The sequence below is a fragment of the Temnothorax nylanderi genome, unplaced genomic scaffold, assembly GCF_030848795.1.
Source record: "Temnothorax nylanderi isolate EJ_2023f unplaced genomic scaffold, tnyl_v1.0 TNYL_tig0009_pilon, whole genome shotgun sequence".
In the NCBI taxonomy this organism is placed as follows: Eukaryota; Metazoa; Arthropoda; class Insecta; order Hymenoptera; family Formicidae; genus Temnothorax; species Temnothorax nylanderi.
Genome location: NW_027249071.1, coordinates 2,476,165 through 2,489,495, shown reverse-complemented (window position 1 = coordinate 2,489,495; position 13,331 = coordinate 2,476,165). Strand labels below are relative to the sequence as shown.

Sequence of the window (13,331 nt, the reverse complement as noted above, 5' to 3'; positions counted from 1 at the left end):
CCGCGACACGAAGCGCGTACGTTTCCAGACGTTCGTCGTTAATAACTAACTTTTTGCATTACTTTTCCGATAGATATTACTTCGCTAATCCGTCGACATGGAGACATTTAGCCGGAGGGGAACTTAAATGCCGATACGATCGTTCATTAAGTCAAATTAAATTACTTCGTTAATGAGCTTGATCTCGGAGAATTTAAATGGACTTACCTCAATCTGACGGAATCGTTCGTCAGAGTCTCGAAGCGCGGCCAATCTTCCTGGCAGGCTTTGCAGGTACATCGGAACCAATACCTTCCCGCCAGTGTCCTTTGACGCTCGGCGAGGGTCCTCTTCGTAAATATCGGTCCGTAGTTTTCGGCAATAACGTCGCCGGGCCGCAGACCGCGAACCGCTCTTATTACGATATGTCGGCCGACAAAGTACCTGCAATCGGACACAAAAGGAAGATTCTAATACTATCCCATTAACGCACGTCGTAACGAAAATTAACATGTTCGCTATTAGGAGTACAAATCTCGATATACGGTAGCTACGCCAGCTAATTATAGCTAAAAGAATTTTCATGTAGACGGCGACTATAAATTAAAAGTATCAAAATTCGGATAATAAATTAAATTGCGTTTTCCAAAGGCTGTCAAACGTTAATAATAATTAACATTATAATTAATATTTGTAAGAAAATTTTAGAAAGTATATACATTTCCTAGCATTAAATATTTCATATTTTTTGTTCAATATATATATACGTATTTTATATTTTTCTATATGAATACACAGCGCAGGTACCATTTCTATTATTTAGATATTTTATCTCAATCAAGTGAACGATGGCAAACGCGTCCACGTATTGTGTTAAAAGTCGTTAACCGGTCTCTATCCGAAGCAGAAGTTATTATCGCAAGTATACGGGTTAATAAATCGAAAAACGGGGGAGGGCGACGCAATCACTTTGCAATGAAATAATAATCGTAATCATCACAATGGCCCCGGCGACGTTAATAACGTGAACAGTAACAATTTCCGCTCGCACCGAGAGTAGCGCAGACGAGTTTGTGACATTACGGAATAATGAGCGCGCGCTGGTGTAATTTCGCGTATAATAGCCGCGACCCACGAAGTCATCACAGACGCGTTTTAGTGCTGCCCGAAAATCCACGTACTTAATTAGCGTTAATAGATCCGCAGCAGAAGGATCGGTATATATTCCCCAGGAGGAGAAACTCAATTCTCCGAATGTGTTATTCGGCTTTAAACATTTTTTCCGATACATTAAATAAATTATTTTGAAGCGAAAACAGTCGTCTCTTGAGTATCGTTAAAATTATTTACTTAAAAGAATCGGATTCGCGAGGATTATTTCGTTTCCCCCATCAATTTCGTCAGTTTTCCGTAAGAGCTCGCGGATTCATGTAAATTCGATGAGAGGAATTTGTTTTGGAAAGACAAAGGAGTTTTCCGGCGACAAAACGCGGGAAGTTGTTGAAGGGCCCCGGGGAAACTTCGCTTAACAGACTGCGGGCCGGGCGGTCGCGGGTCGATTAATAAATTCGCGCGCGATGACACAGGCGATTGTGTACCGTCTAGTTATACTAATTAGCTCTCACGCCGGTCTATTCTTTAAAGCGGCCACGTTATTAATATGCAAATCAGCACGAGGCATCTCGCCGAGACGCCAAGTTCACCGAGACCGTGTGTAATGTGTAGAGGCATCTGGTCTTATGCATCTTAAAAAAGAGAACGTTTTTTTTCTCAAGAAGATGTCATCTTTGGTCATGACGAATGACCAAAGCAATGACGAATCGCTCGCTCGCGACGATTGCATTAGGTCTCACTTCTGCTCGCAGAAGGTTCAATTTTTTCTAGAGATGGACTCCCCCCCCCCTCGAAGAATGTCTTTATCTTCCCCTTGCTCACCTCGTCACCGCGGGATAGCAGTCGTGATTGAAACGGGCGACTGTGGGATAAATCGCCACGCCGAGATAGACCGGTCGGCTGCCACGAAATCGATGCTCCGCGCTCACTCGCGTCTCGAAGAACTCGTGGGCGTTGAATTGGAGCAGCTGCAGGTTCCTTAGCAGCAGGGCGGCCACGGTGATCTCCTCGGCACCCGGGACTTCTGCAAACTCGCCAAAGTTTCCGATATTAGTGTAGCTCCCTTCTGTGCATTCCTCTATTCTCTCGTCTCCCCTTCATTCCTCCCCCCTATTCTTAGCTTCCCGGCAAAAACTTTCCGCGACTCTTTCCGCTGAACGCTGTTAAAATTACGGTTTTATGGCACGAGCGGATGAACGCCAGGCCGCGCGGAGAATTTGCTGAATCGAAAGTTCGCCCTCCGCGCGAGCAAGCACATTTTTTTCTCCTTTCCTCTCCTCTTTCTCTCTCTCTCTCTCGACCTCGACCACTCGCGATCCGGTAAATTACCCTGAAAGTTAAATACAGCCCCCGCGAGAAGGAACGTACATTTACGGGTGTAAAGTGGCTGACGATAAGTACCGTCGTCCGGCGTGGGGCACGCGAAGAAGCCGACTCTCTGCAGGCACTTGAGCAGGAAGGCCGCCATCAGCGATCTCTCCAGGAAGTCTTTGCTCGTCCGTCTGTCCGCGTGCGTCACCAAGTTGTACGGGGCCATGTCGACGCTCTCGTCGTCGTCGCTCTCGCGACGCTCCTTTGTGCCCTTCTCCTCCATCATCTCGGTAATTTCCTCGCCTCGTCTCGATGCCTTGAGTTTCCTCCGTCTGATTCTTCTTTTGGCCGACTTGCTGCTCGCCGGTAATTTCATGTCATGCGTATTCGGCGTCGTCGTCGTCGTCGTCGTCGTCGTCGTAGTAGTAGATGTGGCCGCCAAAGGCACTGCGGCCTCTTCCACGATGTTCTTCTTCAACTCCTCGTAGATCTTCAAACACTTTCGCGGGCCCTCCTGCGTCACCATCCGAAGAGCGACCATGCTGAGCACGCTCATGCCAGAGCCTGAGGGGAGGAATTTAAGAGCGGCTCGTAATTACCCTGCGAGAGCCTCGGCCCGTAGGGCGCTCGAGATAATGCCAGGTCGCGCGTGTGTAAAGTGTAGCTTTTACTTAACGAGAAAAATACCTCGACGAATACGATGAAGTTTATTATTGCGCTAATTATTACATCGCAAGTTCTATTAATTGTATCAAATGTGTTTGACGACGGTACTCTTAGTAAAAAAAACTTAAATGGTAAAAAAACTTAAATTTTGTTGGAGAGAATGACGTAATATTAATTGAGGTACCAATAATATTTTTCAATTATATCGGATTAAAATAAAAAGTCGGAATCTCTCCAATAGGCTTTATTTTAGTGGAATATTTTTATGAAAAATATTTTGGTTATTAATCCTCAAACATCGCGAGAATTGATGGCAACAATTGAAATCCGTTTAAGTTTAGGCAAAAGCTAACTATGTCTGTTATCGCAATGTCCGCTGAAACTACATCTGTTATCGAAACGCTGTATATATTATACCGACATTAAGTCGTCTGTTCATGTGTATGTTCTTACCTATCAGCAACGCCAGGACTTTGCACTCGTACTTGTGATACGTCGCCATCGCGACGTCCTTGCATTTCTTTCCGCAAAAGGCAACGCAGCTGCAGTGGGGGCACCCGACCGGCGCTCTTAGTCTAAAAATTTCCCGGATATTCGTAAATCGATCGGAAGGAGAACGGGGTTAGTCCGGAGGAAAGGAATTATGCAAATTGACGAATAAAAGCGAAGGGAACCTGTGAGTTCAAGATTTTATCTAGGTAAACTTGAGACCGATCAACAATTTCAAGTAATACGTTCTAAATATAACGAACAACTTAACGAATCTAAGTCGCTTTGTAAAACGTCATGAATTCCAAAAGTTGATTTAAAAAAATAAAGAAAATTTATACAAACGACATGAAAGATACTAGAATAACGTCCGGGAAAACCAATTCCCGGCGTCTTTAAAGTTAGTTTAAAGCTGGAATCAGATTACCAGTGGCGCCGTTCGCACATATTGAGACAATTTATTTGTTCGTGTTTGCTCGCGCTTGCTTAATTCGGTCTGAATCCGGCTTCAAACGTCGCCTTTAAACATGCGTGCCGTTCTGAAAAATTTTCGCGGCTTGATCAGCGCACGCAGCTTTTATCTTCGCGTAATAATAACGGATTTTTTTCCCGTTCGCATATGTCGTTCGTCGCGCGCCTCGCTCGACCGTCGCTCGGGTTAATGAAATCCATTTTCTCTCTTTCGCCGTCGCGGGTTTATCCGTAAAAAGCTGCGGATAACGGGGTGAACGAGGGTGGTGGGACCGCGCGCACGTAGACAAAGCAGAAGCTACACACGGTGGATTACGCGTCGCCTAAGGCCCGTGTCCATTAAGTCCGGGAGAGAAAGAGAAGAGAAAGCGAGAGAGAGAGGGGGGGGGGGACTCGGGTGAGAGAACCCGACGGCAATTTTCTCCTCACCTCGCATAACAATGCTGACAATGGGTGCCGTAGAACTCGGGCAGGAGACAGCCCGCCAGCGGCGGCTCGACTAACAGAATATCGCCCGGATGTATTTCCGCGGTTGCGACGGCGTGTTTACCCGCTGTCGTGGTCTCACGGATTTCCAGGGCACCGGACGACCAACGAAGCGCGGAATTAACGGCGCCATTTAACGGCGTGTTGTCGCTGCCACCGCCGCCGTTGCCTGCGAAAATGCAGCACAGTGTTTTCATAGGGTAAAGTTTAGCTCTAACCGAGTTAAAGAAACGGCAGGCATCCAGGAACGGCGGGATACGCAAGTTCCTCGACGGTTATTTGAACTCTATTACGCACGCGTATAAGCGGGAGCGTGTACGATATTTTAAGCACTATTTAATAAACGTAGAACGCTCGCGAAATGAGACGAGGGGAGAAGGCGGGAAGGGCGAAACGATACATTGAAGATGTACAAATGTTAAATTCATAGTGTAAAATTATACTCAATTTGAGCCATTTTTAGTCCTTCCTATAGGTCGCCACTGCTCCTACTAAATGTGCCAATATGTCGTTAATGTAACTAAATCAATGAAGTTAGAATAACACTGTTGGGTTAAAATAATAAATTTCGACACACATGGTAGTTAAAAATAACAAAATGTTATTTAATTCAAGGTACCGGTTTAAATTTCATCCTTTAATATTTAATAGTGTACATACCGTACATAAATATAATACGCCAACGATGTATATATTTAGCTTCGTCGAATATACACGCTATGCGCGGTACTCCGCGAACGGTATCGAAAATCCGGGAGCGCGGCTTCGTTTTTTCCCCTCCCTCGTTTTTTCGCCGCGGATTTTCGATACGAGGGCAAAACGAGAAAATAACCCTTCTCCAGTGCGCTCTTTCGCCTTCGAGCGTTTCGGATATCATTCGGCAGTGCTTCGCGCACGCGCTGCGATATTCCCTTCGCACTCTCTGTGCGCATACACGCGCGTTATCTCGAGGATGCTCGACGAGATAGGCGTGGAGCGTAGCGCTCTTTGTCCCGCGCCTCCGCGTCGATTTCCATCGGCGAGGGTGGGTTGGGTTCGGCGGCGCGAAAAGTTCCGGCCACGCTCTACCGTTCATGAATGAACGGCCGGAGAAGGGCGAGAAGGGAGGTCGTGTACTACGGCCTACTACGGGCCGTAGTACGCGCGCCGGCTGACGCGTCGGTTCTTCGCGACGAGGCACGTGTGCGATAAGGAAGGACGAAAGAAGAAAAGAAAGAGAGAAAAAGAGAGAAAGGAGAAGAAGTCGCACGACTGCGCGGCGATCTTGCCTCGGCTTTAGTCCCGTGATCGAAATCGCGAGCTCTGCCCAGATCGCCGATAACGATTCCGCGGAGAAAAGTCGCAACGAATCTGGGATGAATCTCGTCGACGAGTTGGAATCCTCGCGCGGAATCGTTTCGCTCGAACGTCTGAGACGATTGCGAAATACCGATTGGATGTGACCGAACTGAGAAGAAATCTGCGGGATATTGCTTATTTTTATATTGTTTGTAATTGCTTATTTTTAAGTCGCCGCGTGATTTCTGTTTAAAATATTTATAAATCAATCATTTCCTAAATGTACAAGTAATGTTTACATATTTAGAAGTAAACTTAGAAAAGAATATATTTTTAATAATAAAAATGAGAGAGAGAGAGAGAGAGAGAGAGAGAGAGAGAGAGAGCGAGAGCCATTCCTAAAATTAGAGTCGTTAGAGGATCGAATTCAATCGCGATAAATCGCAAAATCCATTCGGCGCAACGTGTCTCCGATAACGGAGCTTAATGAAGCGACGCCGTCTTCGTTTTCCTGTTAATCCGATTTACACGTGGAAATTCCGGCATGATTTAAGACCCGCGCAAGGGGTCTCCGGGTTAACAAGAATGTGTAAACAAGCCGCAATCCCGCGCGAAACGCCATTTCCGGTTATCTCGGCCTGCTCGGCCATGACGCTCGCGTGTGGCATGCTGCCCACTGTGGGGTGTTCTAATGAATGGAAGAAATTGCTACGGTCCGAAGGGGGATGTGTGTACACACGACGAACCGATTAATCACGGTCCGTCTGGAAAAGACGATATCCGCGATATCGTGCGGAGCTCCAGCTTCGCTTGGGAAGTGCGTATTATCTTTGATCCGTCGTCGAAGGGTATAGATAAAATTAAGAATTTCTCAGTAAAAGCTAATCGAGTTCGACGATGGCGTAAATAATCTCTTGAAATTTTCATTTTACACGAATTATCACGACCATAATAAATTCACGACGATATCTCGTAATACTGTAATTTATGTCTGTCCGGTTTGACGTAAATTTCGAGAGGGAAATAAGCGGTCTCCTATCGTATTCATTTCGATATTATAAAAACATTATCCGGTTACGCTTTCCCTTATATTTTTCACTCGTCATTCGCGTTCGCGTTCGCGTACATTTCATCTTGTCGCGGCATCACGGACGTCACGGAATAATCACCGACAAACATCCGCTCGAATTTCATCCTCGCGACTTCGGATTTTCCCCCCGTTTGTACAGTTAACGAAACGTCGCGCCCGTCGTCGGTCGAAAAAAAAAACGCGGGGAATAATGCCCGCGGACGGGCACGGAGCGCGCGTTAAAATTGCAGGTCCATTTACTAATTTACGATCCGGCGGACCGATTACCGTGAAGAACGTACGGCGCACGATGAATGGGGAAAATATTCATTTGCGCGCGCACGCGAAACTTCCACGTGGATAACATGAATTTATATTTACTTGTATTCATGAGGAATCCCTGTTTTGAAATCTGGAAAAGACTCCGAGATTCTCTACACGATCATTATCCTTTCATTATTTCCAAATTAACAAACGTTAAGCAGCCCAACTAATAACCCCATTTATTCGCCTAATTTGCGAAATCGCTACAATTAACATAAAAAAATACACCTTGCATGGCCAGGATATTTTATTAAATTCCCTTCTTGAAAACTATCGTTCCCGTCTTTTCGAGTTTGTCTTGTTTTTCACTCATTAAGAACGCGCAAAAACTTTAGGATTAAAACCAAAGTTTTCGACCGCTTTTCTGTTAGCAAATTCTGAAAAATTAACGCTCCAGACTGCCATTATTCCAGATAAAAAAGTCATATTACGAGCTGAAGATTAATCGAAGGCAGCAGCGCTGCGATAAAGAGGGTGTGATAAGTTGTAATAATTGAGTCATAAATATCAAATATTCTTTCTGAAAAGAAGGGATGCTTACCTATGAATAGAAAATACATTACTAGTGGAGACGAGTCATTTAGAAGGAGTATTCAGAAAAAATAAATATGTACGATTTATTCTTATAAATAATAAAATTTGTCGCGGCATTGGAAATTATTTACGAGTCAAGCCAATATATCACAAGTTCCACAATGCGTTCGCGCAACCGGAATTTTAAGAAATTAGACGAGTCCATTTGCGGCAACGACGCTGATACTTTGAACGTTCTTCTAATTTGATTGGATCGCAGTCAGGCTCGTGAGTGGTTACAGACCGTAGGCGGGGGGACTGAAGTAAATGAAGTTTAGCTACGAACGGCCGCACCTGCAGTGGCAACTGGCAACCCTCGAATCGCGCGTTTCCGGCTTAAGCCACGAGCCCTCGAGGGGCGCTTTGCGGTGCTAGAATTCGACGTTCGAAAACAAAGAAGCGCTTGTCTCTGTTTGAGCGCGCGAAACGGTCCGGGCTGGCTTCAGCCGAGGGATGCTCTTAACGATCAATTAGTCGGGCGTAGCCTCGGCTCGCATTCAGGCTTTGGACAAGCAGGAAATAATTCCTTTATATTATCGGAACGAATCACGTCTCGAGAATAGTTTATTTTGTTTGCACTTATTCGAAATAAGAGCAGTCACCTTGGATCCTATTTCGATTCACTTCAACAAGTAAATTTTATATTTTAATATATTAGAATACTAATATATTCTAATATATTAGAACCGCTCCTGTTTCGATTCAATTCAATAACTGAATTTTATATTCTAATATATTAGAATTTTATATTAAAATATGAAATTCACTTATTGAATTGAATCGAAATAGGAGCAGTCGCCTCGGATTCTATTAGAATATAAAATTCACTTATTGAATTGATTCGAAATTCGCTCAATCTCGCCAATGAAATTCGCTTATTAAGATTCATTAATTTGAGCTTAAGAATTTTAACATTTTAGACATTCAATTTTAAATACATCTAATCCCTCGACCACATCCCTGAGATTTTGTCGAAAGAAGAATCGACGCGCCAAGATTCAAATATTCCGCCATTAAAATTAAGAGCGCCGAGGAGTATTCCTATGTGCCGTGTACGTGCAGCGAATAAGAAAGACGGACGTAACTGCGAGAGAATTTATTAATTAATATAAAGCTAATTACTGAAGTTGATGCACGCAAAGTTATCGTTCCAAGGCGGAACTTTTCCCCGGTCGAGAAAAGACTTTCAATTTATTCCCGCCACTTAGCGTTAACGGCTCGGCGAATCGGGAAGATTTTCTAAAAAGTTTAGGGAGATAAATGAATCCAATCTGATGAGTATTAAAAGAGCGGTACGAGAGAGAGAGAGAGTATAAATGTATCGCCGCGATGCGATCAGAGACGACCGGCGGATGCCACGACGCGTCTTTTAATTTAATTCTTAGTCCACGAAGCAAACAAAGTTTCGTCACTGCCTGAGAAATTCCAGGCATCCTCATCTCTGCGAGCCTGCGAGTTCGGGCCGTTCTATTCGTTCGTCTATATACCTATATTGTATACAAGAGAGAAGAAGAGAGGCGGGGAGGAGGGACCATTTACCCCTGAAAAGCTGGGAATATCGCTCGCCGCCTTTACTGCGGAATAAAATTGAAAAAATAGTTATTTTTTTGCCTATCAGCGCTTTTAAAGCGTCCGTCAGTGACGCATAAGCGGCATTTATACGAATAAAATATGCAGTCGAGAGCGCGCGCGCGCGATCAATCCCGCTGCTAGTCCATCATCCCCGTTCTCTCTACGATGATCGGCGTTACTCGCCATTAATCACAGTTATCGGCGAGAGATCAAAATTTCATATTTTTTAATTCCGATCGATTGATCGCTAATTGCCAGCTCGGCGATACGGCCACGTATCGCGTAAATAAATCGGACCGGGGCCGTTTCCGATGCTAAATACGGTACCGTCGCTAAATATTCGCGTAGTTATTTTATTACCCTCCGATAAAGCGCCCGAATAAAAATCTAATTAAACTCAGCGCGCCCGGAGTGCTTTTATCCGGAGTCCGATAATCGTATCTCTCGCATCATATGAAACGTTCGTGAAATAACGACGAATATGTTTCGTGCTTTTGGACACGTTACGTGGGCGAATCGCACAAAATCGGCATACAAACGATTTCAGGGCGAAACTAGATCAGCGCTGTCAGACGCAGATGTGTCTTTTCGTATGACAGCACGTTTAAAATTAGCGAATAAGAAATTTCAATAATACTAAAATTGTGAAGAGCTACAGTGAAATACGATTAACCTACATTGAAATATCGATTCTCTTTCACTCTCTCTCTTTCTGCTCTCTTCTTCTATAAATATATAATATTTACGTAATAAACGTACTGTCGCTGTTATTTACGTATCTGTTTCTCTGTTGCGTATTATTTATAACTGTCGTAACATTCAGTAATAGCAATATAATTTTAACTTAAATGTGCTCATTCGAATCAATAAATAACAGTATTAGACATTTTTATTTTCATAAATAAATTTAATTTATTACTTCAATTAGATGCAACATTAAATTTTATCAACTTATGAAAGAAATTATCAAACAAAATTTTTTATTAACTTTCTAATAGCGAATGAATTCTGAAGCAATACATTCAGTTATTACAGAAAATAAAATTCTTTGTTTTTAGTACCTTCTCTAAATCGTTTCTCATCGAAATATAATTCATGAAATTTCGCAATGTTATTTCGCGCAGATATAGGCGTAGGATTCGATAGCGACGTCGACCGTGCGGATTCCGACGACAGTGTTCTCAGACGGAAGACCCTCGGGCAAGTGAAGCAGAGACAGATCAAGGGACACCCTTCGATCAACAATGGTTCGATCCGGTCGCGTGCACGAAACATGGGCGAAATAATATCATTTTCGCATATACATGCCCGTTGGTCGCCCACGCTCACGAATGCATGGAATTGTTCGATGGCCTGTCGTCTGCTTTCTCTCTCTCTCTCTCTCGCTCCCTTTCTGTCTTTCTCTGTGGACGGCACGCCTCGTTTACGCGGGAAATCCGATATTTTTCGACATGGTATTTGGCGCTCAAATGATGCGCGCGCCAAGTTATCGACGTCGATTCGTCTCTTTGTACCTAACTGGCCGTCAGCTACACCGGCCACGGGGGCCGGAGTCCCCGCCGTAATTGGAAAGTGTCTTTTTGTTTTTCTACTCGATTTATCCTCCTCACCCCTTGCAAAGTTTGTAACCCACCTACCTACCTATCTATACATATATGCCCACCGCCTTTTCCCTCTCGTTGCATAGGTCGGTGCGGCGGGGGTGCCATACCTGATTTAAACACTATCGACGCATTCCTACGTAGAGCGAATCCGAGAAAACCGAAAAGAGTTTAACTCCGATTTATCGTGCTCTCGCTACCTGTGATTGCACATTCACGTTAAAAGCACCGTTCAAACGAACCGGAGTCGAAGGGGACTATTCCAATATAGATCCGATGCACTAACGCGCGGTAAACCCGCTAGAAGAACTATCTGCGAAAAGCGTCTAAAAATTCGGTTGGAATTGTTACGATTGTTCCCGCAAATCTCCCTGTACTCGATCACGATTGACGGGATTCGAGTGAGCGAGCGAGAGAAAGAGAGAGCGAGAGAAAGAGAGGAACAGATGGAACCGATATTCTATCACTTATATCGATATTCTGGAAATACGATTTCGCAGAGAATAAAAATCGACGAGGATTCGGGTACGGACGAATTTGCTTCTTCCGGCACAGGAGAGAGGAATTATATTTTTATTATTCTACGGGTAACCTCCGCGCTCGACAAACGAAGCGAAATCGCGCGATGCGGGGAGTTTGGGATGCGCGGGAGCGAGAGGAGGGATAGAAGAAGCCCAATAGAATTATCCGCGTCTAGACGAATTTCGTTACGAGGAGGACGAGCGGGGGGAGCGCCCAGGATCAGCCGGTGGGCGATCTTCGATATGTTAAAAAGCGTGTTACACCGCACAATACGTTATATACAATACGAGCGGCACGCCGAGCCGTATATTCTAATATACGGGAGGCGTCGAGGCTCTTCTTTTGTCAAGAGATGCAGATTCGCGCGGTCCATCGTCCATCGTCGACGTCGTTTAAGCGGCGTACAATATATATTTGCATATATATATACACACACACACACACACACACACACACACACACGTGTGTATGTATGTATGTGTGGCGGCCTGTCTTCCAAAGGAATATTGAATTAAGCGTTTCCCGGGAAAATCGACTGTGTGGGTTACCATGGAAACCATAGCCGGCCCCGTGTTTCGCTTCTCAACCCGGCGCGCGGTCGCATTCTCGCACGGATTCGACGTCGCTCGGAAGCGGATCGCCGCACCGGTCCGACCGACGTTTCATCAAACATTCCGATATACAGGTTCGCGGATTTTTTGGACCGGTGACCGCGCGCTGCCGCGCTTTGCCCGCCGCGACCCTCGCGTAATTCGAATCGAAATCCAGTTCGCATTGAATCCGAAGTCCGAAGCCGATCGGGATTCCGATTCGCGGGAAAAGCAATACGTTCTGATTTATTCTCGTAATTATCTCCCGTTTTAGGAACCAAGTATCTCGGAAAAAATAATAATAATAAAGAGAGAAACGAGAGCTTCGAATATTTTATTATAGCTGTGCAGGTTTCGCTACCCTCGCCACGCTGCTCGTGTTCCGCGAGGATTTTTTTTCCGGCACGCCTAATGCAGGTCGGACACTAATACCTCGAGCAACGAGGGATCGATAGCCGGCAGAGTGACTTGCTAGATTAAGCTCGTTACTCAGTATCGCGAATTATATTCTTGCCGGGCGCTTGCGAACTATCAAGGATCAATACCGCCCGCGCGCATAGTTCAATCCTAATGCAACTTGCCAGAAGTTTCCGGGAGAATCAAACATAAAGCCCGTACACCGATACCATGGGGAGAGAGAGAGAAACGGAGGGTAAAGGGGGAGAGAGAGAGAGGAAAGAGAAGAGAGGGCGGACGCACAGCGTTAATCCGACCATAGAAACTCGAATCCGCCACTCGATATGGAATAAAGCGCGCGCTTTTGTCTCCCGCTTCTCGGCATCGTTCGTATAAACGTCGCGCCCTTTTGAGACTCGACATCGACAATCGGTTACCCTTCTGCTGTCCGTCATCCGGACGAGTGGCTGGATATTCGACTGTCAAACTGAGTTACCGAACTACATCCGATAGTTTTTTAATCGGGGGGGGGGGGGCGGGCACAGGGCGGGCGCGAAGGAAAATTCGCGGAGAATGGCAATTTTTCATCGATCTTTACGTCCAACGTGGTGTCGAGTTTTCGTCGTTGACTATGCGTCGTCTGCAACATTCGAGATATCTAATATCTAACAAAAAGCCTATAGACATCTTCCCCGATATCTTCGATGTACATCGAAGATGCCGTTTGTTCTTCGAAAAGTGAACGCCACCGATAAAAGAATTTTTCAATGCTATTTTATCAATACTATTTTTCTAGATATTACTTATACGACACGACTGTAATTTCCAAATTCTTTCACGTAACATATTTTTCCTATCGCTGTGTGTGTACCGCAGAAATCTGTATATTTC

The 13,331-nt window shown here is 44.9% G+C and overlaps 1 protein-coding gene across 11 annotated transcripts in view; it reads right to left on the bottom strand.

The window, feature by feature from the left end:
- Positions 1–13,331, bottom strand: part of LOC139787417 (SET and MYND domain-containing protein 4) — a 107,464-nt gene that overhangs the window by 1,704 nt on the left and 92,429 nt on the right. For 9 of the 11 annotated variants that reach the window (XM_071726498.1, XM_071726497.1, XM_071726490.1 and 6 more), the window contains 5 exons: positions 4,459–4,684; positions 3,523–3,644; positions 2,494–2,967; positions 1,915–2,116; positions 208–423 (listed from right to left, as the gene is read on the bottom strand). In XM_071726498.1, coding sequence (XP_071582599.1) covers positions 208–423; positions 1,915–2,116; positions 2,494–2,967; positions 3,523–3,644; positions 4,459–4,684 — 1,240 coding nt within the window. The remainder of the gene's footprint in view (positions 1–207; positions 424–1,914; positions 2,117–2,493; positions 2,968–3,522; positions 3,645–4,458; positions 4,685–13,331) is intronic. The other 2 variants (XM_071726493.1, XM_071726492.1) reach the window with 1 other exon arrangement.